Source organism: Amphibalanus amphitrite, unplaced genomic scaffold (genome assembly GCF_019059575.1).
Source record: "Amphibalanus amphitrite isolate SeventyFive unplaced genomic scaffold, NRLGWU_Aamphi_draft 000030F_arrow, whole genome shotgun sequence".
In the NCBI taxonomy this organism is placed as follows: Eukaryota; Metazoa; Arthropoda; class Thecostraca; order Balanomorpha; family Balanidae; genus Amphibalanus; species Amphibalanus amphitrite.
The window spans coordinates 756,486-780,698 of NW_024881526.1; the positions used below are offsets into that span (position 1 = coordinate 756,486).

Here is a 24,213-nt window from a genome sequence, read left to right on the forward strand (position 1 = left end):
CGTACGTCAGGTCAGGTCAGCGTATGCCAGGTCAAGTCAGCGTACGTCAGGTCAGGTCATCGGTCAGCGTATGTCGGGTCGGGTCAGGTCAGCGGCGACTGGACCGCTGACAGGCGCCGCTCGCCGCTACACAGAGCCGGGATCGATGGTGGGACGGTGTGGGGCTGGGAACGGTCCGCCGGGGCGGGTGTGGGGTGGTACTCACGGAGGAGAACGGTCTGAGAGACAGGTCAAGTGTGAGGGTCTGATACTGTGCACTCAGTGCAGCTTACCGCTTATTTATTAAGCGCTGACGTTAAATTTGACCCAGCGCTGTCAAAGAATTTGTATTCAAACAGAGGTATTGTGACCGTACAGCTTGAAATACTCGGTACTTGATGGCGATTTGGTTCCACATAGCTTTTTTAGCAACTATTACGACAAAAGCTGTCTGTTTTCAAAGTATCTCACTCATAGAAGTTGGTTATTTTATTTTGTTTCTTGCGACTGTTCTCTTTGCATTTTGCTAGGCCGATTAATTGCCAGTTGCATACTGCAGCTGTTGGCCAGATGCTTATCAGAATACGATATTGCATCATCTACACTCGGGTAGTTTTACGTAATAGGCTAGTCATCTAAATTAATGGACTAAATTTTATCGGATATTAGCTCAAACGGACAAAGATAATGCTAAGTTGAATCATAAGACGTTGAACTATCCAAATGCCTGTCAATTTCCAGCAAACCTGTCGGGAGCTCTCTCAAATTCGTTACAAATGCGATTTTCTGTATCGAATATTTCACAAAGTTGTTTTCGTTGAGTATCAACCATAATTAATACATTTTGATCGTTTATTGCGATTTGTCCTTGCAATTCTGGCGTAAGTCGATTGTCCATTTGCTAGTTTCAGGTAAAAGAGTTGTGCTATTACCACCCTCACCGCCGATCTCCTTCCGTCCTGCAGGTGCCCACTTCTGCCGGGCGCTATACGACTACGAGGCCACGTGTCCCGAGGAGCTGACTCTCATCGAGGACCAGATAATCCGCGTGCTGCGCACCGTCGGTCATGACGGCGTCGACGACGGCTGGTGGGAGGGCGAGCTGGAGGGGCGCACCGGTCTGTTCCCCTCGCTGGTGGTCGAGGACTGCCACGCCAACGGTGACCCGCTCACACCTGAGGTCAGTTGGAGTGACTCGTAGGTCACCGCGTGCCCGCTTGTCTCTCCCCCGGGACTTTGATTTGTCACACGTGGCATACGGATGGACGGGAGAGCGAAGAAAAGAAGGAGGGAAGGAGGAAGAGAGTGCGGTGGGTGGGTTAGAGTGTTTCCGCTGGAACCCGCCTCTCGATGGAAAGCATGCATCAAAACGTCATTTAAAGCAAACCCTGTGTCAGAAACATGCATTATTCGTTTAGCACGTTCCGTTTAGTCAGTTATTCCGCCCGCCTATCGCTTTACCTCATTCCTCGAATGTTCTCCCGCTATCTGAGCCGGGTTAACTGTAAGCTGGCGTGGCCACCGCTGAAATCCATGCTAGTTAATGAGCCTATTTGTTCTCGGCGGTACCACGCAGCCGTTACACAGGCCCGGTACGGCGTGCTGATTGTAATTCGGTCGGCGGTGAGGTGTTGCGCCGGTTTGTGAGCGATCACCGCCACCGTCCGGCGGCCCGCCCACGTGCCGTGCCGCCCTCCGAGCCCGCACCGTGCCGCAGCGGCATTACAAGTGTCGGCGCCGCTCTGCGGAGCGATGGCTCGGTGTCGGCTCCGGCGGCGAGCGGTGTGCTAACGACTGTGGGCTGGCGGGGTGTCTCGGCGGGGAGGAGGGGAGGGCCGCGGGGGAGGGGGGAGGACGATGAGGGGCGGTCCGGCCGGCAGGGGCCGTCATCAGTCACCACGGTCGCTGTTTGTTTCGGCCCCCGCCGTCGGTCGGTGTTCAGTGTTCACTGCCGACCGGACATACTCGTTCGGAACATAGACTGAACGACGGTATCGGTCGGAGGCGGCTTGAGGGTGGATGTGTGTTATCCTCGCTGTAAACCGCATCTCAAACGTACTCCCAGACAGTCTGGAACGAACAGGTACCGTCGCTTCTGCATATCACCTCAATGACTTGCTAGGTGTCACCCAGCCTTTATTTCACTTAGCAGATCCCAGAACAGTCCGTCAACATGACCTTACTCTGACCTGACCTAACCTCCCCGTTGTGAAGCCAGAGCGAGACGTCCGGGTGGTGTTTCACCGGTGATAGCAGCACGCTGCTGTTACACGTGTCAAATTGGGATCCATGGAGACGTCAATAAGCCCATTGCTCCAACACTACCACAAGTGTGACGTCAGCTCGGGAAATGAAATAGCAGCGTGCTGCTAGCACCGGTGAAACACCACCCCGGTCTGGGCGAGGCGCCGCCCGTGTTAACCTCTGAACTGACCTGGCCTTTCTCTAACCTGACCTGACCCGCTCGTGGTGCCTACAGAGCGAGACGTCGGGTCTGGGCGAGGCGCCGCCCGTGTTCACCCCTGACCTGACCTGACCTTGCCGTTATGTCTGCAGAGCGAGACGTCCGGTCTGGGCGAGGCGCCGCCCGTGTTCAACCCTGACCTGACCTGACCCGCTCGTGGTGCGTCTGCAGAGCGAGACGTCCGGTCTGGGCGAGGCGCCGCCCGTGTTCACTCCTCCGGACGTACCGGCCAGCCTGCTGCCGCCCGAGATGGTCATAGTGACTCAGCCGACCCCGCAGCCGGGCGAGCAGGGCGACGGCGCCGCCGAGCAGCAGGTCACAGGTCAGAGACGAGAGGGGCAGGTTAGCGGGACATATGCAGTATACACATTACACACAGCAGGTCACAGGTCAGAGACGAGAGGGGTGGGTCAGCGGGACATATAAACAGACACAGTAGATCACAGATCAGAGACAAGAGGGGTGGGCCAGGGGCACACACATGCTTATACACAGCAGGTCACAGGTCAGAGACGAGAGGGACAGGTTAGGGGCGCAGACGGAACACAGCAGGTCACAGGTCAGAAACGAGAGGGCAGGTCAGCGGGACATACAGATTAGTGATGTCAATTACGGAAAATCGGAATACCGATACCAAACCAAATACCAACCAAAACCGTGGAGAAATACCGAAACCAAACCAACTTGGAAACATGAGGAAAATACCAACTTTTTACCGATTTCTTAGCCTCTTAAACACTAGCGAGGGTTCGTGATACCAACAAAATACCAAACACATTATGATTGAAATACCAAATACCGAGTTGGTATCGGTTTGGTATCGGTATACCAAAAAGTTGGTATCCGATTGACATCTCTAATACAGATACACAGCAGGTCACATGTCAAATGCGTACGGGGTATGTCAATTACACCTATAAATACACAGTTTGAAGTTCACAGTCCAGAGACGTACTATTCGGGTCTGAAATCGCACAGGGAGTAGCAGCTATTCGCAGATAAGCTTCACACGATCAAAGCCTTCACGTATTTTATATCTCACTCGCCTCATCACCTTGATTTGGCCTGGCGACTGATGACCGAGCACTGCATAGAAAAGAGTGTCCAACCACACTCGGGATCAGTCTCACGATGTTGACTTGATCACATAAACTCGGGGTTGCCGCCTGAGAGACCGTATATCTGGCCGGTGCAGATTTGGTCACTGACCCCGCACGGGTCAGACACCTCTTGGGTCGACATGTAAACTCACGTTGGAGACACCGAATGGGCCAGTCCCCGTGCCACGGTGGGCGTGGCGTGGGTATGTCAGCCGGCGCCACTCGGACAACGTTCCGACTAATCTCTGTGCGCGGCTGGGGTTTATTGGTCTCGTTCGGGCCAGTTACGGCTGGGTACGAGGTCCCGTGCCTGGCTGTGACTGCTGCTGTCTCGCTGACTGCCCGTTCAGCCCCCCGCCGGCGCCGGGTAGCTTCTCTCAGAGACTGAGAGTGGGCTGGAATGGAGTCCAGTGGCTGTCTTGGCTGCGACAGCCGCCCGCACACCGTCCTGGACAGGCAGGACTGTTCCGCTAAGCTAAGCTCCACTACAGAAACACGTGTGGTGGGTTGCGACGACTGCAGTGTGTGACCCATCAGCCGTGCATTGAGAACACCGGATGACATGGGTGGGCCGTAGTCGGTGACTCTCAGCCGCCCGGCCAAAAGGAAGCAAGAAAGCTTCGCTGTACTAGCAAAGAGAAGGGTCCTGCTGTAAGAAACAACTTTCTGTCGTAATTACTTCAGCTAGCCGATACATCGCACTTACATCCATCGGGCACAGAGACCATGGGTCTTCAAGCTCACCAAGAAAGGATACTTATGAACGGATTTCACTGAATGGGAGACACAGGGTGCTCGGAACCTCTTCAGGGGCAACTCGGCGCACACATCACACTGTAGTTAGTCGGCTTCACTTCTACAGTCGGGCTCAGACCATGCAGTATTCACACGTATCTGCACCACCCGTATCGCTGAAAATGCAGCTACAGCAACGCTTGTCTCCCCTGCAATTCATATCGAGACTGTTCGTCTCAGCTTGGCCTGCACTTAATACTTACATAGGCCGTAGTCCGTCCGCTAATACACATGCGTAGCGCTCACACGTTTTTACAACAAACACCCACATCGATATTTTTTATGCTCAGTTTATACAGAAGCGTAGTGTCTGCTCAGCTTTGCTGCATTCTCAGTGAGCATGCTAGCAATGCATTCAGTGGTATATTTGTTCGTGTTTGCGTTTGTCTTTGTCGATTTGTCAAACGGCCGTAGGTGTAGTCGGGTTCGCATGATATTTTAGCTCTTTAAAAGGTTAAGCACGTGGTGGCTCTGTAGAGAGATGGTTCTTTACCGAGTATCCTTTTGTTTTTGCAGGCGGAGATTTATTGTTTTTACTCTCAAATCCTCTAATTTGCTTTATGGCCTGATATCAACGCCCCACATTATATCAGCGCCATTTACCCATTTGTTTGTAAAAAAGACATCAGTGTTTTGGCTTTCAGCGGTGCTTTAATTTGTAATGTCTTCTGTAAATAGCTAGTTCATTCATATTCTTGCCGCAAATTCCCGCTACACAAAATCCAAATGTTGAAAAGTTACTGAAAAGCTGTAGGCTGGTCTGCTTTCTGGGAGCCCGAGTGTGGATTCGCATGATAATATATAGATAGTTAGAAAACGCGAGAATTTGATAAAAATTAAGTGTAGCATACCAATGGCTGTAAAACTTCGGATGCGTCTAACGGAATATCACTGTCTTGTTGAAGTAAGATTAAAGATGCGTTCAATCGCCACATTCATTGAACGTCACTTGCGCGATATCCGAGATTATCTGGCCTTTGGTTACGGTTAGACCGGGCTCCATAGCCTCGGCAGCTCCAGTGACGCGCGTCCAGCCGTCTGTACGTTTTTATGTACGTGCATATGTGAACATGTGAGTGTCGTCTGGGCCGATACATGGCCCAGCTGGATCGGCTCAGTTCTGCCCCAGTCATTTGGTTCGTTCCGTTTTCAGTGGTGTCTTATTCGTATTGCTCGCCCGGTTTTGATTTGGCATTGTCCCAAGAGCAGCAGCGGGCGTACCGTGCCAGGGGCGAGGACCGCAGCTCAGGTGAGGGGCGCCGGGAGCGCCGCGCCCAACTGTCGTGTGCCCGCCGCACGCGCTCTGTGTGCTCTCGCTGTCTCCCCCTCCCCGCCCGCCCGCTCTCCGCCTGTGTGTATCGGTGTGCGCGCCTGTTTTCTGCTACATTTTCAGCTCTGACTCTACACTTTGCACCGCACTTTCGCAGCTCTGCGTCGTTTCTGGCTCGGCGATCTTTTGAACTTTTTCTTCCGAGTTGTACCGCTAACTAATCTGATTGTAACTGTGCCCACTGACCACGAAACTGTCTTCTCTCTGAACGTCCCACCGATAACACATCTATGGCTACCTATACCTTACCTCTCTAAGCCGACGCTGCAAAATACCTGCTCACACCTTTCACCGTGTGTTCTCTTTGTCATCACCGAACACCCAACTGAGCCCATTTTCCAGTGTGGGGAGCCGAACTGTGACTCCAATTTTCATTGTACCCATGCTTCCCTCTGCTTAACCATTTCGTGTTTCAAATATGTAGAGCCACTCCAAGTAATAACGACCTAACCCGACTATTCCCACAACTGTCGCTTCGAGCTACCCTCTTTAACAAGCGCTGTTCTCGTAATTAATGCGGCTGTATTTCCTAAGGACAAATTGCACCTCTACCACTGTATTCCTCTGCTCTACGCCGCTCCAAACTCCTCTCATAAGCCCCTCTCCTGCCGTCTACTCCCCGTGCCTCCTCCCGCGGTCGGCGATATTCCTCTCCTCATACCGCGAGGTCCGGCCGTCCCAGCCGTCTAATGGCTCTGGCTGAATTCTAACGCGGCATACCGACCGTCGCTGTGGTCATTATGGAAAGCAGCGCGGTGTGTTAGCGCACCTGGGACATAGTTATGGCCACGGGAGAGTAACCGGACCCACCAGGGAGGAGTGCACCGGCCGAGCTCTGAGCACGGGCAGCCGGGCTAGGCAGTGCTTCGGCACTTTCCTGAAAACTTAGACGCTGATCCGATATAACTATCATAATGACAGAAATTTGCTCACCTATCCGCACCTGGTCATCCCCGGGAGAGTCTGGCCGTAGGTGTTGTTGTTAGACTGCTGAGCAGGTTTACAGTCCCGTGCAGGGTTCAGGATGAGACAGATAGAGCTAGCGTCGTGTATCGTGTTGATATGCCCTACGCAACTGACCCTGCTCGCTCCCCGGCCGGACAGGATCGGACGCTGCTCAGAGTGGAGGACAGGAGTCGGCCTCGTGCACAGACATCCAGATCGCCGTCACCGCCGAGGTACGGTTCGGTACAGTCCGTGGCAATGGTTCCACGGCTGGTGATTATGGGGGTAGTATGATGCCTTTAATTCGTGAGAGCAAAGGCTGTGCTTCAGCTGGGAAGGTTTTAGCCGTACTTTTTATGCCCACAATAGTGTGTTCTAAGGTCTACAGGGTGTCTCAAAAGTTCGCTTACACATTTCCCATGTCAATAAAGCATATAAGAACCGGCCAAAAATCTAAGGTTTTGGTGTCCGTGTGTACACTAGACAAATATGCATGCTTTGACATCTGATTCGGAAGGTTGGAAACCAAACCCTTTGCTGTATCTCCAAAAATATTTGCCCATACCGATTTTCGTCACTCCGTCAGCTGCCGGAGGCTGATAAAAGGTTACCAGCTTTCAAGCTCTTGTAGGGGAATCCCCCGCAGTTTCTGCGTCGGATTTAGGTTTGACGAGTGTTGCGATTCCAAGTCGAATGTGTAGCGAATGAAACCCAAAAAAAGTTATAAATACACCAAGCGGATGTATTTTAATCAAAGTCCGGGTAAACCAGCTCTAAACACCGGAGAAAACAGTGACCCTGCCGCCCGCGCTTCAGGGGTCGCCAATCGCAATAAACAGATGCGGCCACAGTGCCGACTCGATCCTTAAATAGGTACAAGTAAATACTCGAGATAGGCTCGAGCGCTACCCCGCAATTACCAACCCTTTAATAGGCTCACAGCCGTATAATTATGAGCGCCCGTACTTGGCACGCTAAATGGTTAATTTCAATACAGCACCATTAATAGCAGCAGACGATCAGCCCACAGACGTTCACGTTTTAACTGCCGCATTAATGGCGCTGTGTTTTGGTGGTCGGGACCAAATGGGTGTGGGGTGGAGGCTAGCCGACAGACGTAGTCTCCAATTTAGATTCTCGAACGCATATGCGCCGCGGGGAACGCCGGCAGACTGCCCACAGACGAGCCTGCCAACGCCCCGCAAACGGATATAGATTCGAGAGCCCAACACACCCAGCCGCAGCAAGGACTGTTGCGCGACTGCCCTCCGCCGGCACGACACGACCCGACATCGCCTCACCACACGTGGTCAGCCGCCGACCAATCAGCACACGCAGGGCCGCGGCAATCGGCGGCGCCCTGACAAGTTAGGCTGTACCGCAATGCGGCGGCCCGCCGCGGCGGCCGGGCGGCGCGCAGGAGCGATAACCGGGGCCCAGCCGTTAACACAAGTTACAAACCAAAAGCAAATTAAGATACACTTTAAAGTTACATGAAAAATATTAATTCATTATGCAAACTTAACATACTCCCCACCAAAATGGGGCTTGCCCCATTTTCATAACTAAAGTCCACTTCTCGCATCACCGGCGCACCACTCTCATGACTGTCCCGCGCAGACCGCCGCCATAGAACTGGAGGTCGCCGGCCGTGGCCGCATCTGTGTCAACGCTCAGCTGGAAGCCATCGGCGGCGGCGGCGGGCGCCGCCACCTCAGCGTCCTCCCAGTCGTCATCGTCGAAGTGCCTGCCGATGATGAGGACGGCTCTTCCTCGTACGTCTGCAGCGACCCGATGCGGTCCAGGCCGCCGCACTCATCCACCTGGAGAGCCACGGTGCCCTCCCGGTCCGCCTGCTCGGCGCACCTCAGCACGTTCGACGGCGCGTCCATGAAGACCATGATGAGGTCGGCACCCCCGGCGGCCAGCAGGTCACAGCGAGGCTTGGCGGCGCCCAGTCGGCACAGCTCCGCTACCAGCTCCTGGGAGCCGCCCGACGTCAGGTTCAGGATCACCATCACCCGGACGGCCTCCCGCTGCGACCGGTGGTCGTCCTTCTGAAGCATCTCCAGGACGTCAACGGTTACACTAAAAAGACAAGAAAGATTCGTGAGTAGCGAGAACAGCAGATAGCATAATCCAGCGGCAATATGGCGCTGCCAAGCTGCCATGCACTCAGCCGACAGACTGAGTTTGCCATCCTGCTACCGCCCATGTTGTCTTCCTGCGACCAAATAATCTAAACACTTAACTAAGCTTATCCTACAGTTAACCTACTATGCTTCTCAGACCTCACGAATCACTGCCAAAAGCCTCCCCACCATGGGACAGCCTCGGGGATGAACCTCACTGGGGCGCGTTGCGGTGGGTTCACCCTCGACGGCGCCACCGATGCCACCGCCAGATCCCGCCGGGGTGCTTCCTCTGCACCGACGGGATGGGTCGGGGGCCGACGATCGAGGGCGCCTCACGGCACCACGACGGCCAGGAGCGGCGGCCATATGTCGGCCTCTCATCAGAGCCCCAGATCGGGGGCGGCTCGTGGAGCTTCTCACTCCACATCAGTTGTGAGTTGGAGCGAGAGTCGTTCAGCTCGGTATCACCGATGCCAGTTGGGCTCGCGTCCAGGTCGGCAGCATCGTGCCGACTTGGAACGCACTGGCTCATGTGGGGACCATCACTGTCTCGACCTTTCAGCCCATAGTCAAAACTAGTATCAATGGCTCTCAGCCCATCAGCTTCCAACTGATCCTGTAGGACGACCTGATGCACGTCATCAGCCGCTACGAGGACGTCAACCTTACCACCCCGGAAATCATCAGCCGTCTGGATCTCAGACGGCAACCGCGGTGGCTGAGCAGTTGGGACCGGTGAGCATAGCACGTCTGTGCTCCTCATGTCAAGTTCGGAGGCGTGAGATCCTCCAACAAGGGGACCGCATGTCGGTTTCCGACCACTGGGACCTGCAGCCACAACAGCAGAGGTCTGCAAGAAGCTCTTTTCTGTAGAGCTGACATTGTATCGGTGACGGCTGGGCAGCTCAACACCATGCGTCTGAGCCTCTGCACAAGTGTCCGAAGCAGAAGGCCCGGTGGGCGAGAGTGGCTCAGCCTCAGGCCTCAACTCGGAGGCTGAGGAGGACGAGCGCTGTGCCCAAAGCTCTGCATCATGCAGCAGCGAGTGATGCTGGCGGCCACGCTCAGCACACGAACTGCCCAGACATTCCCTGGCCAGGTGTTCAGAGTCGAGGTCTCTGGTGGTCACCGAGAACGTTGCTGGTGGGTCAACAGCAGAGTATTCACTATTCGGGCCCCTAGCAAGCTCTCTGACCCGAAGTTCCTCCTTCAAAAACACCAGGAAGTCATCAAAGTGGTGACTCGATCGCCGGGCCCACTCCAGACGCCAGTCTTCCGGGATATTGCCCTTCACCATGGGCAGCAGCAGGCTGGATAGGCTCTCTGAGGAGACACCCAGAGTGCTGAGAGCTCTCGTGTGCGCAGACAGGTGATCTATGAAGGATCGCATGGCCTTCAAGTCACCGTGGCGGACTGATGACATGTTCATCAGCTCCTTCAAGAGCGTCTCCCGTCGCACATTCTCGAGGTCAAATCGCGCTTTCAGAGCTGACACCGCCTGCACATACCCGTCACCCGTGACTGGGATGCCCTGAATGGCCCTCAATGCCGCTCCGGCAAGATGCGACTTGAGGACCACGAATCTCTGAACGTTGGCATAGCACTGGTTGTCGTGCACAGCAATAGAAAAGAGTTCCCAAAACTCAGGCCATTTCATCACCTCACCGTTGAAAGTGGGAATTTTTACGGAGAGGGATGTTTTCAAATCGGCGCTACCAGCTGTGTTCAGTGACTCAGAGGCCCTGGATTGAGCTTCTTCAGCTCTCTCGAGGCGAGCCAGGAGGCGAGAACCGAGGAAGGCCTCATCCTCCAGAGTCTGAACATGATTCGTCTCATCGGCTTGACCCTGTTTGTCCAGCTGGACCTGCAAGCCCTGCAACTCAGTTTGGATCTTCTCCACATGGTGGAGTTTTAGGGCAAGTTGGTCCGGGTCTAGCGCTTTCCGATCTCCCTCCCTGTAGGCTCGGAGATCGTTGCACGCTTTAGTAGCCTTTGTGCGCAGACGCGACCTAGCAGCCAGTAGCTCCTCCATGTTTGAGTGAAATGGGAACTAAATCAAAGTACAAAGTGGACTGTATGTTCAAAAACAAACTATCAATTTACCCAGTGGACTTAACAAAATTTAACAAAATTTAATACCGGTAGCCTTGGGGACTGTGTCCTCCACTGAATAAATGATCCGGCCCGGAGGACTATGTTGCGATTCCAAGTCGAATGTGTAGCGAATGAAACCCAAAAAAAGTTATAAATACACCAAGCGGATGTATTTTAATCAAAGTCCGGGTAAACCAGCTCTAAACACCGGAGAAAACAGTGACCCTGCCGCCCGCGCTTCAGGGGTCGCCAATCGCAATAAACAGATGCGGCCACAGTGCCGACTCGATCCTTAAATAGGTACAAGTAAATACTCGAGATAGGCTCGAGCGCTACCCCGCAATTACCAACCCTTTAATAGGCTCACAGCCGTATAATTATGAGCGCCCGTACTTGGCACGCTAAATGGTTAATTTCAATACAGCACCATTAATAGCAGCAGACGATCAGCCCACAGACGTTCACGTTTTAACTGCCGCATTAATGGCGCTGTGTTTTGGTGGTCGGGACCAAATGGGTGTGGGGTGGAGGCTAGCCGACAGACGTAGTCTCCAATTTAGATTCTCGAACGCATATGCGCCGCGGGGAACGCCGGCAGACTGCCCACAGACGAGCCTGCCAACGCCCCGCAAACGGATATAGATTCGAGAGCCCAACACACCCAGCCGCAGCAAGGACTGTTGCGCGACTGCCCTCCGCCGGCACGACACGACCCGACATCGCCTCACCACACGTGGTCAGCCGCCGACCAATCAGCACACGCAGGGCCGCGGCAATCGGCGGCGCCCTGACAAGTTAGGCTGTACCGCAATGCGGCGGCCCGCCGCGGCGGCCGGGCGGCGCGCAGGAGCGATAACCGGGGCCCAGCCGTTAACACAAGTTACAAACCAAAAGCAAATTAAGATACACTTTAAAGTTACATGAAAAATATTAATTCATTATGCAAACTTAACAACGAGCTCCCCGGCAACATCCGCTTCTCCCTGAAAGCCGATAGCTTCCATCGACACCATCCGTGAGTATTTTGTAGGTCTGCTCTGGCGCTAACTCCTTCATGAATGACTGGCGCCGACCTCCCAAGCACCATTTTCCTTTTCAAAACAACCCCATTCCTGAACAAATGGGAAGTGCCAGGGGCAAATTTTTCGCAGCATATCGTAGCAGAATGTGTCGGCCATCTGTTTCTGAGACACATTTTGCAAAATTTGCAAATCCCGAACGCTCGTCATTCCCAATGCCAAGACCTTCGCTGGGTTCCGGAGTGTTTTCCTCAGGAGAGGTTCTGCTTTGTAAACGGCCAAAACCTGTCCATCGTGCGGTTTTGTCCGGATTTTGTGTGTAAAAGAAAGCTATTTGCTCCAGATCTGCCTCTTGAAACTTCGTTAGATTAAACTTTACATTAATTGACACTTTTGGAGGGTCACTTGTCCTCGGCATTGACGATTTTCGCATTATTTTCCCTCAAAATTTAGCGTTATAGATATTATAAACAATTTTAAATGATATTTTGTCTTTATTTTATGATGACCTGCAATTTTTGAAACTGGGTAACCTCTGTCTGTGAGCTTCTAGTCAGTTTTCAATAGTTAGGACTGCATTTTCAGCTGCTTTCCGGAGCACGAGTCTGCTGCGGTACAAGAGTCGTTCAAAGCGCTGTTAGTCTCGCATGGTTTTGTCCTTCAAAAATTTTAGCCACCGTTTTTATTAGACGACCATCATGTTGTACTCATCCTCGCCGACACTTTGCCATGTGTCATTTCCGACCTAACCATTCCCATTACTCGTGAAGCAGAGAGTTTCTCAGCCGACCCGAGTATGCGACCTCCATTTTCATGCCTGATCCATGTTCAGAGGTGAACCCTTTTTGTGAGCTCCTGAAGGGTCGAATGCGCTTGAAAACAATGAAGCTGCTTGAGGAAGGTTGTTACCAATGCCCATGCAAAATTTTGACTGTTAATTTCATGTTGATTCAGAATTATTGACAAAAAAGCATGGCTGGTACCTGTAAGCGAACTTTTGAGACACCCTGTAGATCAGCAGTAACTAATGAAAGTGATAATCAATGGCAGTCGAGCGTGTTCAGTGTTCATGTGCCTGTGGAAAGTTTCCTTCTTCTGATTACCCGTTGTTTGTTGCAGGATGGTACGGACAGCTCCGCCAAGACTCCGGCTCCGGCTGCAGCTCCTCCGGCTCCCCCTCCGCCCCCGGCTCCTGCGGCCGAGGCGGCGGCGCTGGGCGTGGCCCAAATCGTGGTCACGGCGCCGACTCCCTGCTCGGAGACAGCTCCCGGCGAGTTCCGACAGCGCTCGGTCGACGAGCCCGCGTCCGCCGCGACCGCAGAGACGGTGGACAGTGGCGCAAAGGTGGTGGACAGCGGCGCAACGGTGGCGGACAGTGGCGCATCGGCGACAGATGCGGCCCCCTCGCAACCTCCCGCCGAGCCTGCAATGGCAGACAAGGTGAAAACGGAGCCCGCGGCGGTTGCTGCGGAGCCTGCGGCCGTCGAGCCTACCCCCGCGGCGGACGAGCCGCTGCGATCACCAACAGCGCCCGGAAGCGAGCCCCAAATTATCCACACACCTGCTACTCCACCGGAGGGACTCTCCAGTCCTGAAGAGGAGCTGCCGCCCCCGCCGCCGCCCGCGCCGGCCGCCCCCGCCACCGAGGAGGCGTCACAGTCGACCGAAGAGCCGCCGCCGCCGCCCCCTCCGCCGGCGGAGACTGAGCCGGAGGCGCCAGTGCCGGAGGAGCTGGACCCGATCCACCTGGTCAAGCTGGAGACGATGCCGGAGTCAGACGCGTGAGACGGGGATGGTGTGCGAAGGACTGAGACGCTGGGAGGGGTGCCGGTGTAGCGCCGCGGGTGCTCAGAAGTGTCGTACGAATGACCGAGCGCCGTGAGATCGTGACGAGCTGAGCGCCTGCCCGGGTGGTCGACACGAGAACCAGGTGACGGGATCACCCAATACCCGCCGATCGGTCGGTCGGTCAGAGTCATTCCACAATCCGGACGGATATGTTATCCGTATCGGGCGGTGTTTTTCATTCCAGGGCCGGTGCCAGGCCCGTGGTGCGACCACGATCAGCAGTGGCAGCCACCGAGTAACGGGCGACCCGCCGGGTGCGTGTCGCCGAGCAGCGTATCCGACTGCGTTTCAGGGCAGCCAAACGTGTGGTGCGGGGCGGCAGAGTGAGAGCGGGTGTTGCCGTGTGTATGCGGTATGCTATTCCGTTGCTGTTTTTATATAGGTCGCTGTCTGAGTTTGAGAGCGTGTGGTGAGTTCTGTCTGAGTTTAAGAGCGAGTGATGAGTTCCGATCAGTGCCAGGCGGCGGCGGTAAGGGTCAGTTTTCTGTGATGCGCCAGGCGTCACTCGGCTCTATTGTCAGCGCGTTCCGTGCGTAGGCTGTTGTATGGAGGTGCTGCTGCCTCGTGTTGATCAGTCAGTCAGTCAGTCAGTCAGTCAGTCGCAGTCAGTCCCGATGTTCTGCTCAGTGAACCCTCCCGCCATCCCAGGTCAGACCCCCCCCCCCCCCCGGGTCAGCAGCTGACCCGTCGGGTCTGCCACACTGACCCACCCCCCGGTCGCGCCGCGTGCCTTGGTCTGTGTCTCGGCCCGTCGGTCGGCGGCGGCGGTACAGCACTACAGCAGGCACTACCTCCTGCTCGGCTTCGCTGACCGGTTAGACCGCGCCGCGGTGGCGGCCCTCAGACCCCTCCCCGATGGGTTTACCGTACAGTATCCGGACGGACGGCGGGGCCAACTATATCGCCGGCCGGCCGGCCGTCGCGTTTTCTCTCCTCTCCCAGTGGTGGCGGTAGGCCGCGCAGCGTACCGGTGTACCGGTACCTACTCTAGTCAGATGTGTTATTGTTACCTAGTGCAATAAATGTCACTCCGTCGATGCCGAGTGTCACTGGCGGTATGTGGACGATCGAACGGGCGGGAATCAATGGTGGGCTAATGCTCGTAAATCGTCGGAAGTTACATGTGAAAAGTTCGGAGCACTCGTCACCAGCACTCATCATCATGTTTCCGTTGAGGGCTGCAGGCTCACTGGTTTGTTCTGCCGTGAATATGAATTCCTTTTCGATCAAACCACATCTCGATTAACGATTTGAGTTACGATAAATATCAGATCTAGCTCAGCAGACAGATTGCCTGTCTTCTCACGGCCTCATTCAATCTGCATCCTAAGTGCCATAAACTTTACCGGGACAAAGCCAATGGCCTTAGTAATCGGTTCAACTTGCCCCCCATCCATGGTTCCTCCCTCAACTCTGAGCGTCTAGCTAGTTTGAACTTCAGAGCCGCAACAGTGTCTACTGTCCTATGTAAGTCCTAATCTCCGTCCTCGGCCTGTGCGAAAGTCCATAAAAGCGTCTGAGAGGAGACGGGAGTCCATCGTCACGTCCTCAGATCCAGAAGGGAGTCCCACCCCGGCCCGGTTCCCTATCCCTACACCCGCGTTCCAGTCAATAAAGAGTCCATGGCGCCCCGTCCCTGTCGATTATTGCCCAGCGGGTGGTCGGCCGCGGTCAGCCCCACCCTGCTGTGATTGTCGGACGGATTCACCGCCGATAGGCACCGACACCTCTCGGCTCGGACCGGCCACTGCTCGGCCGGTGTCTGATGTGAGGCAGGGGTGTCTGATAGGATGCGGATATCGGTCCGATCGCTGTTACGGGGTCGTTGATTGGTGATGGCAGGGGTGACGCACCCGCGCCCCGTGTCTGGCCCGGGTGGCGCCGCCGGTAATCGAGGGATGTGATTGGTGGGCGGGGGTTAAACAAGCCGACAGTGTTTTCACGCTCCGAGACCGGCTATCAATTATTGGAGTGTTTAGCGGGGTGTCTCATACACTCGGGCCGGTTGGTCTTGTGCGTCGGCCGGTGTGTTTCAGCGTATCACGTCAGTGATCTTTATCTTACCAGGGCAAAGTAATTGAATCAGCGTCGCTTATGATTATCGGCATTCTAGCGGAAAATGTAATTTATTTTTGATGGGGTTTCCGCACCGCTGCATGCGTGTTGAGCTATCTCGCGACTGGGTGGGTTGGCGGCAGGCGAGGTTGTTGTTTTTTTTCTGATAATAATTTCATTGCACTATCCAACGTGCCGGCAACGGTGGCAGAGGATTTGGCTTGTTACTGAAGACCGCCCCGTTCCCGCCGCGAGCCGGTCTACCCCGACCCATAGGAACGCCTGTCTGCACTCTGCAAGCTCCGGGCGCCGGAGTTTGGCCGTAAAGCTCGACCAGGACTTCAGGACTCATGAGGTTCCAAAACCCACGGGGATGGAGGCAGTAGCAGTGCTCGACTTTAGTTTGGCTAAGATTGCGATAGCCAGTACCAAGCTGTCCCAGATCCATGAGTCCATGAGTAGGTATTGAGTTTGACATACTCCCGACAAAATTATGTCCGTGAAGTTGGCGACGTCGCCAGCGACTTTTCCAGCGACGAGCATCGATTTTAGCCAAAACCTCGTCCAAGGTCAATTGGACCATGAGGATCACGAAAATCGAACCCATTCACCCCTAAACCTTGACCTTCAAGGTCAAATTCAAGGTCAAAGGACGGGGAACTGAAAAAGTGCCACTAAATATTGTCCGACTTTCAAAATTTTGGCAGCAAAATGTAGCGCGTGCAAAGTTCTAGCCGCACATCGAAAACCATTTTCATCAAGGTCAAACTTCAAGGTCAAATTCAAGGTCAAAGGACGGGGAACTGAAAAAGTGCCACTAGATATTGTCCGATCTTCAAAATTTTGGCACCAAAATATAGCGCGTGCAAAGTTCTAGCCGCACATCGAAAACCATTTTCATCAAGGCCAAACTTCAAGGTCAAATTCAAGGTCAAAGGACGAGGAACTGAAAAAGTGCCACTAAATATTGTCCGATCTTCAAAATTTTGGCACCAAAATGTAGCGCGTGCAAAGTACTAGCCGCACATCGAAAACCATTTTCATCAAGGTCAAACTTCAAGGTCAAATTCAAGGTCAAAGGACGGGGAACTGAAAAAGTGCCACTAGATATTGTCCGATCTTCAAAATTTTGGCAGCAAAATGTAGCGCGTGCAAAGTTCTAGCCGCACATCGAAAACCATTTTCATCAAGGTCAAACTTCAAGGTCAAATTCAAGGTCAAAGGACGGGGAACTGAAAAAGTGCCACTAGATATTGTCCGATCTTCAAAATTTTGGCACCAAAATGTAGCGCGTGCAAAGTTCTAGCCGCACATCGAATACCATTTTCATCAAGGTCAAACTTCAAGGTCAAATTCAAGGTCAAAGGACGGGGAACTGAAAAAGTGCCACTAGATATTGTCCGATCTTCAAAATTTTGGCACCAAAATATAGCGCGTGCAAAGTTCTAGCCGCACATCGAAAACCATTTTCATCAAGGTCAAACTTCAAGGTCAAATTCAAGGTCAAAGGACGGGGAACTTTAAAAATGCTACGTCACCAGCGACTTTTCCAGCGACGAGCACCGATTTTAGCCAAAACCTCGTCCAAGGTGAATTGGACCATGAGGATCACGAAAATCGAACCCATTCACCCCTAAACCTTGACCTTCAAGGTCAAATTCAAGGTCAAAGGACGGGGAACTGAAAAGTGCCACTAAATATTGTCCGATTTTCAAAATTTTGGCACCAAAATATAGCGCGTGCAAAGTTCTAACCGCACATCGAAAACCATTTTCATCAAGGTCAAACTTCAAGGTCAAATTCAAGGTCAAAGGACGGGGAACTGAAAAAGTGCCACTAAATATTGTCCGATTTTCAAAATTTTGGCACCAAAATGTAGCACGTGCAAAGTTCTAGCCGCACATCGAAAACCATTTTCATCAAGGTCAAACTTCAAGGTCAAATTCAAGGTCAAAGGACGGGGAACTTTAAAAATGCTATGTCACCAGCGACTTTTCCAGCGACGAGCACCGATTTTAGCCAAAACCTCGCCCAAGGTCAATTGGACCATGAGGATCACGAAAATCGAACCCATTCACCCCTAAACCTTGACCTTCAAGGTCAAATTTAAGGTCAAAGGACGGGGAACTGAAAAAGTGCCACTAAATATTGTCCGATTTTCAAAATTTTGGCACCAAAATGTAGCGCGTGCAAAGTTCTAGCCGCACATCGAAAACCATTTTCATCAAGGTCAAACTTCAAGGTCAAATTCAAGGTCAAAGGACGGGGAACTGAAAAAGTGCCACTAAATATTGTCTGATCTTCAAAATTTTGGCAGCAAAATGTAGCGCGTGCAAAGTTCTAGCCGCACATCGAAAACCATTTTCATCAAGGTCAAACTGCAAGGTCAAATTCAAGGTCAAAGGACGGGGAACTGAAAAAGTGCCACTAAATATTGTCCGATTTTCAAAATTTTGGCACCAAAATGTAGCGCGTGCAAAGTTCTAGCCGCACATCGAAAACCATTTTCATCAAGGTCATACTTCAAGGTCAAACTCAAGGTCAAAGGACGGGGAACTGAAAAAGTGCCACTAAATATTGTCCGATCTTCAAAATTTTGGCACCAAAATGTAGCGCGTGCAAAGTTCTAGCCGCACATCGAAAACCATTTTCATCAAGGTCAAACTTCAAGGTCAAATTCAAGGTCAAAGGACGGGGAACTGAAAAAGTGCCACTAAATATTGTCCGATCTTCAAAATTTTGGCACCAAAATGTAGCGCGTGCAAAGTTCTAGCCGCACATCGAAAACCATTTTCATCAAGGTCAAACTTCAAGGTCAAATTCAAGGTCAAAGGACGGGGAACTGAAAAAGTGCCACTAAATATTGTCCGACTTTCAAAATTTTGGCACCAAAATGTAGCGCGTGCAAAGTTCTAGCCGCACATCGAAAACCATTTTCATCAAGGTCAAACTTCAAGGTCAAATTCAAGGTCAAAGGACGGGGAACTGAAAAAGTGCCACTAGATATTGTCCGATCTTCAAAATTTTGGCACCAAAATGTAGCGTGTGCAAAGTTCTAGCCGCACATCGAAAACCATTTTCATCAAGGTCAAACTTCAAGGTCAAATTCAAGGTCAAAGTACGGGGAACTGAAAAAGTGCCACTAAATATTGTCCGATCTTCAAAATTTTGGCACCAAAATGTAGCGCGTGCAAAGTACTAGCCGCACATCGAAAACCATTTTCATCAAGGTCAAACTTCAAGGTCAAATTCAAGGTCAAAGGACGGGGAACTGAAAAAGTGCCACTAGATATTGTCCGATCTTCAAAATTTTGGCAGCAAAATGTAGCGCGTGCAAAGTTCTAGCCGCACATCGAAAACCATTTTCATCAAGGTCAAACTTCAAGGTCAAATTCAAGGTCAAAGGACGGGGAACTGAAAAAGTGCCACTAGATATTGTCCGATCTTCAAAATTTTGGCACCAAAATGTAGCGCGTGCAAAGTTCTAGCCGCACATCGAAAAACATTTTCATCAAGGTCAAACTTCAAGGTCAAATTCAAGGTCAAAGGACGGGGAACTGAAAAAGTGCCACTAGATATTGTCCGATCTTCAAAATTTTGGCACCAAAATGTAGCGCGTGCAAAGTTCTAGCCGCACATCGAAAACCATTTTCATCAAGGTCAAACTTCAAGGTCAAATTCAAGGTCAAAGGACGGGGAACTTTAAAAATGCTACGTCACCAGCGACTTTTCCAGCGACGAGCACCGATTTTAGCCAAAACCTCGTCCAAGGTGAATTGGACCATGAGGATCACGAAAATCGAACCCATTCACCCCTAAACCTTGACCTTCAAGGTCAAATTCAAGGTCAAAGGACGGGGAACTGAAAAACTGCCACTAAATATTGTCCGATTTTCAAAATTTTGGCACCAAAATGTAGCGCGTGCAAAGTTCTAGCCGCACATCGAAAACCATTTTCATCAAGGTTATACTTCAAGGTCAAACTCAAGGTCAAAGGACGGGGAACTGAAAAAGTGCCACTAAATATTGTCCGATCTTCAAAATTTTGGCACCAAAATGTAGCGCGTGCAAAGTTCTAGCCGCATATCGAAAACCATTTTCATCAAGGTCAAACTTCAAGGTCAAATTCAAGGTCAAAGGACGGGGAACTGAAAAAGTGCCACTAAATATTGTCCGATTTTCAAAATTTTGGCACCAAAATGTAGCGCGTGCAAAGTTCTAGCCGCACATTGAAAACCATTTTCATCAAGGTCAAACTTCAAGGTCAAATTCAAGGTCAAAGGACGGGGAACTGAAAAAGTGCCACTAGATATTGTCCGATCTTCAAAATTTTGGCACCAAAATGTAGCGTGTGCAAAGTTCTAGCCGCACATCGAAAACCATTTTCATCAAGGTCAAACTTCAAGGTCAAATTCAAGGTCAAAGGACGGGGAACTGAAAAAGTGCCACTAGATATTGTCCGATCTTCAAAATTTTGGCACCAAAATGTAGCGTGTGCAAAGTTCTAGCCGCACATCGAAAACCATTTTCATCAAGGTCAAACTTCAAGGTCAAATTCAAGGTCAAAGGACGGGGAACTGAAAAAGTGCCACTAAATATTGTCCGATCTTCAAAATTTTGGCACCAAAATGTAGCGCGTGCAAAGTTCTAGCCGCACATCGAAAACCATTTTCATCAAGGTCAAACTTCAAGGTCAAATTCAAGGTCAAAGGACGGGGAACTGAAAAAGTGCCACTAGATATTGTCCGATCTTTAAAATTTTGGCACCAAAATGTAGCGCGTGCAAAGTTCTAGCCGCATATCGAAAACCATTTTCATCAAGGTATAACTTCAAGTTCAAATTCAAGGTCAAAGGACGGGGAACTGAAAAAGTGCCACTAGATATTGTCCGATCTTCAAAATTTTGGCACCAAAATGTAGCGCGTGCAAAGTTCTAGCCGCACATCGAAAACCATTTTCATCAAGGTCAAACTTTAAGGTCAAATTCAAGGTCAAAGGACGGGGAACTGAAAAAGTGCCACTAAATATTGTCCGATTTTCAAAATTTTGGCACCAAAATGTAGCGCGTGCAAAGTTCTAGCCGCACATCGAAAACCATTTTCATCAAGGTCAAACTTCAAGGTCAAATTCAAGGTCAAAGGACGGGGAACTGAAAAAGTGCCACTAAATATTGCCCGATCTTCAAAATTTTGGCAAAAAAAATTGGAAAATCGGACAATATCTAGTGGCACTTTTTCAGTTCCCCGTCCTTTGACCTTGAATTTGACCTTGAAATTTGACCTTGATGAAAATGGTTTTCGATGTGCGGCTAGAACTTTGCACGCGCTACATTTTGGTGCCAAAATTTTGAAAATCGGACAATATTAAGTGGCACTTTTTCAGTTCCCCGTCCTTTGACCTTGAATTTGACCTTGAAGTTTGACCTTGATGAAAATGGTTTTCGATGTGCGGCTAGAACTTTGCACGCGCTACATTTTGGTGCCAAAATTTTGAAGATCGGACAATATTTAGTGGCACTTTTTCAGTTCCCCGTCTTTTGACCTTGAATTTGACCTTGAAGTTTGACCTTGATGAAAATGATTTTCGATGTGCGGCTAGAACTTTGCACGCGCTACATTTTGGTGCAAAAATTTTGAAAATCGGACAATATTTAGTGGCACTTTTTCAGTTCCCCGTCCTTTGACCTTGAATTTGACCTTGAAGGTCAAGGTTTAGGGGTGAATGGGTTTGATTTTCGTGATCCTCATGGTCCAATTGACCTTGGACGAGGTTTTGGCTAAAATCGGTGCTCGTCGCTGGAAAAGTCGCTGGTGACGTAGCATTTTTAAAGTTCCCCGTCCTTTGACCTTAAATTTGACCTTGAAGTTTGACCTTGATAAAAATGGTTTTCGATGTGCGGCTAGAACTTTGCACGCGCTACATTTTGGTGCCAAAATTTTGAAGATCGGACAATATCTAGTGGCACTTTTTAAGTTCCCCGTCCTTTGACCTTGAATTTGACCTTGAAGTTTGACCTGGATGAAAATGGTTTTCGATGTGCGGCTAGAACTTTGCACGCGCTACATTTTGGTGCCAAAATTTTGAAGATCGGAAAATATCTAGTGGCACTTTTTAAGTTCCCCGTCCTTTGACCTTGAATTTGACCTTGAAGTTTGACCTTGATGAAAATGGTTTTCGATGTGCGGCTAGAACTTTACACGCGCTACATTTTGGTGCCAAAATTTTGAAGATCGGACAATATCTAGTGGCACTTTTTCAGTTCCCCGTCCTTTGACCTTGAATTTGACCTTGAAGTTTGACCTTGATGAAAATGGTTTTCGATGTGCGGCTAGTACTTTGCACGCGCTACATTTTGGTGCCCAAATTTTGAAAATCGGACAATATCTAGTGGCACTTTTTCAGTTCCCCGTCCTTTGTCCTTGAATTTGACCTTGAAGTTTGACCTTGATGAAAATGGTTTTCGATGTGCGGCTAGAACTTTGCACGCGCTACATTTTGGTGCCAAAATTTTGAAAATCGGACAATATTTAGTGGCACTTTTTCATTTCCCCGTCCTTTGACCTTGAATTTGACCTTGAAGGTCAAGGTTTAGGGGTGAATGGGTTCGATTTTCGTGATCCCCATGGTCCAATTGACCTTGGACGAGGTTTTGGCTAAAATCGGTGCTCGTCGCTGGAAAAGTCGCTGGTGACGTAGCATTTTTAAAGTTCCCCGTCCTTTGACCTTGAAGTTGACCTTGAAGTTTGACCTTGATGAAAATGGTTTTCGATTTGCGGCTAGAACTTTGATCGCGCTACATTTTGGTGCCAAAATTTTGAAAATCGGACAATATTTAGTGGCACTTTTTTCAGTTCCCCGTCCTTTGACCTTGAATTTGACCTTGAAGTTTGACCTTGATGAAAATGGTTTTCGATGTGCGGCTAGAACTTTGCACGCGCTACATTTTGGTGCCAAAATTTTGAAAATCGGACAATATTTAGTGGCACTTTTTCAGTTCCCCGTCCTTTGACCTTGAATTTGACCTTGAAGGTCAAGGTTTAGGGGTGAATGGGTTCGATTTTCGTGATCCTCATGGTCCAATTGACCTTGGACGAGGTTTTGGCTAAAATCGGTGCTCGTCGCTGGAAAAGTCGCTGGTGACGTAGCATTTTTAAAGTTCCCCGTCCTTTGACCTTGAATTTGACCTTGAAGTTTGACCTTGATGAAAATGGTTTTCGATGTGCGGCTAGAACTTTGCACGCGCTACATTTTGGTGCCAAAGTTTTGAAGATCGGACAATATCTAGTGGCACTTTTTCAGTTCCCCGTCCTTTGACCTTGAATTTGACCTTGAAGTTTGACCTTGATGAAAATGGTTTTCGATGTGCGGCTAGAACTTTGCACGCGCTACATTTTGGTGCCAAAATTTTGAAGATCGGACAATATCTAGTGGCACTTTTTCAGTTCCCCGTCCTTTGACCTTGAATTTGACCTTGAAGTTTGACCTTGATGAAAATGGTTTTCGATGTGCGGCTAGAACTTTGCACGCGCTACATTTTGTTGCCAAAATTTTGAAAATCGGACAATATTTAGTGGCACTTTTTCAGTTCCCCGTCCTTTGACCTTGAATTTGACCTTGAAGGTCAAGGTTTAGGGGTGAATGGGTTCGATTTTCGTGATCCTCATGGTCCAATTGACCTTGGACGAGGTTTTGGCTAAAATCGGTGCTCGTCGCTGGAAAAGTCGCTGGCGACGTCGCCAACTTCACGGACATGACAAAATTAACATGAAATATCGTCGGCAGTAAAGTCTATGCAACACTTCATGCTACCAGTCACATGTCATATGCCCTGCAATGTGTGCATTTGGCACTATGCTTTACCGACGAATGAGTGCTCGGCCCGGCGCCGCGCCGCATGCACTTGCCAAGGCGCACAACCGCCGAACGCACTCAAAGATTTTACTTCCGTTTTTCTTCATTTGGCTGCACAGTCGTGCTGCCAACAAGCAGCTAACGTCAAGCGGTCATTTCTGTTATGATCTTGACTCGTGCAAGGCCGTATAAGACTCGTGTGTGTGCTGCTGTTGGATCGTTGCTACTTGCTACGTTTTCAAATTATATTCGTCTGCTGAATCAACGATTAAAGCAGCTATAAACACACGAATCGTGATGGACTTTTTCCTTTCGTCCCTACAGTCGAAGGTGAGTCGTAATAATGCGATTCCTGCTGTTTTGTTTTTCATTCTGAGACTGCGCCAGGGGGGCTCGCTCCCGTGCCTTCAGCATTACGAAAAATGGCAACAGCCCGTGAGCAGCATCAGCGCTCACGCACATGTTCAAGGAAAACAACGTGTGATTAGCTGCTGACGACGGCCCTCTCCACCAATCAGCGCTCGGTAACTCGAGCGCTGATTGGCTGGTAGCAAACGCGTCATATGTGGGTCTCTTTTTTTTTGCTATCAGTGAACGC

General features: G+C 50.7%; 1 protein-coding gene across 3 annotated transcripts in view; it reads left to right on the forward strand.

Moving 5' to 3' along the window:
- Positions 1-14,746, forward strand: part of LOC122366784 (protein nervous wreck-like) — a 56,238-nt gene extending 41,492 nt beyond the window's left edge. For 2 of the 3 annotated variants that reach the window (XM_043339379.1, XM_043339384.1), the window contains exons 19-23: positions 945-1,159; positions 2,615-2,765; positions 5,492-5,587; positions 6,773-6,846; positions 12,981-14,746. In XM_043339379.1, coding sequence (XP_043195314.1) covers positions 945-1,159; positions 2,615-2,765; positions 5,492-5,587; positions 6,773-6,846; positions 12,981-13,646 — 1,202 coding nt within the window. In that variant the 3' untranslated portion in view covers positions 13,647-14,746. The remainder of the gene's footprint in view (positions 1-944; positions 1,160-2,614; positions 2,766-5,491; positions 5,588-6,772; positions 6,847-12,980) is intronic. The other variant, XM_043339393.1, reaches the window with a different exon arrangement.
- Positions 14,747-24,213: the final 9,467 nt, after the last annotated feature.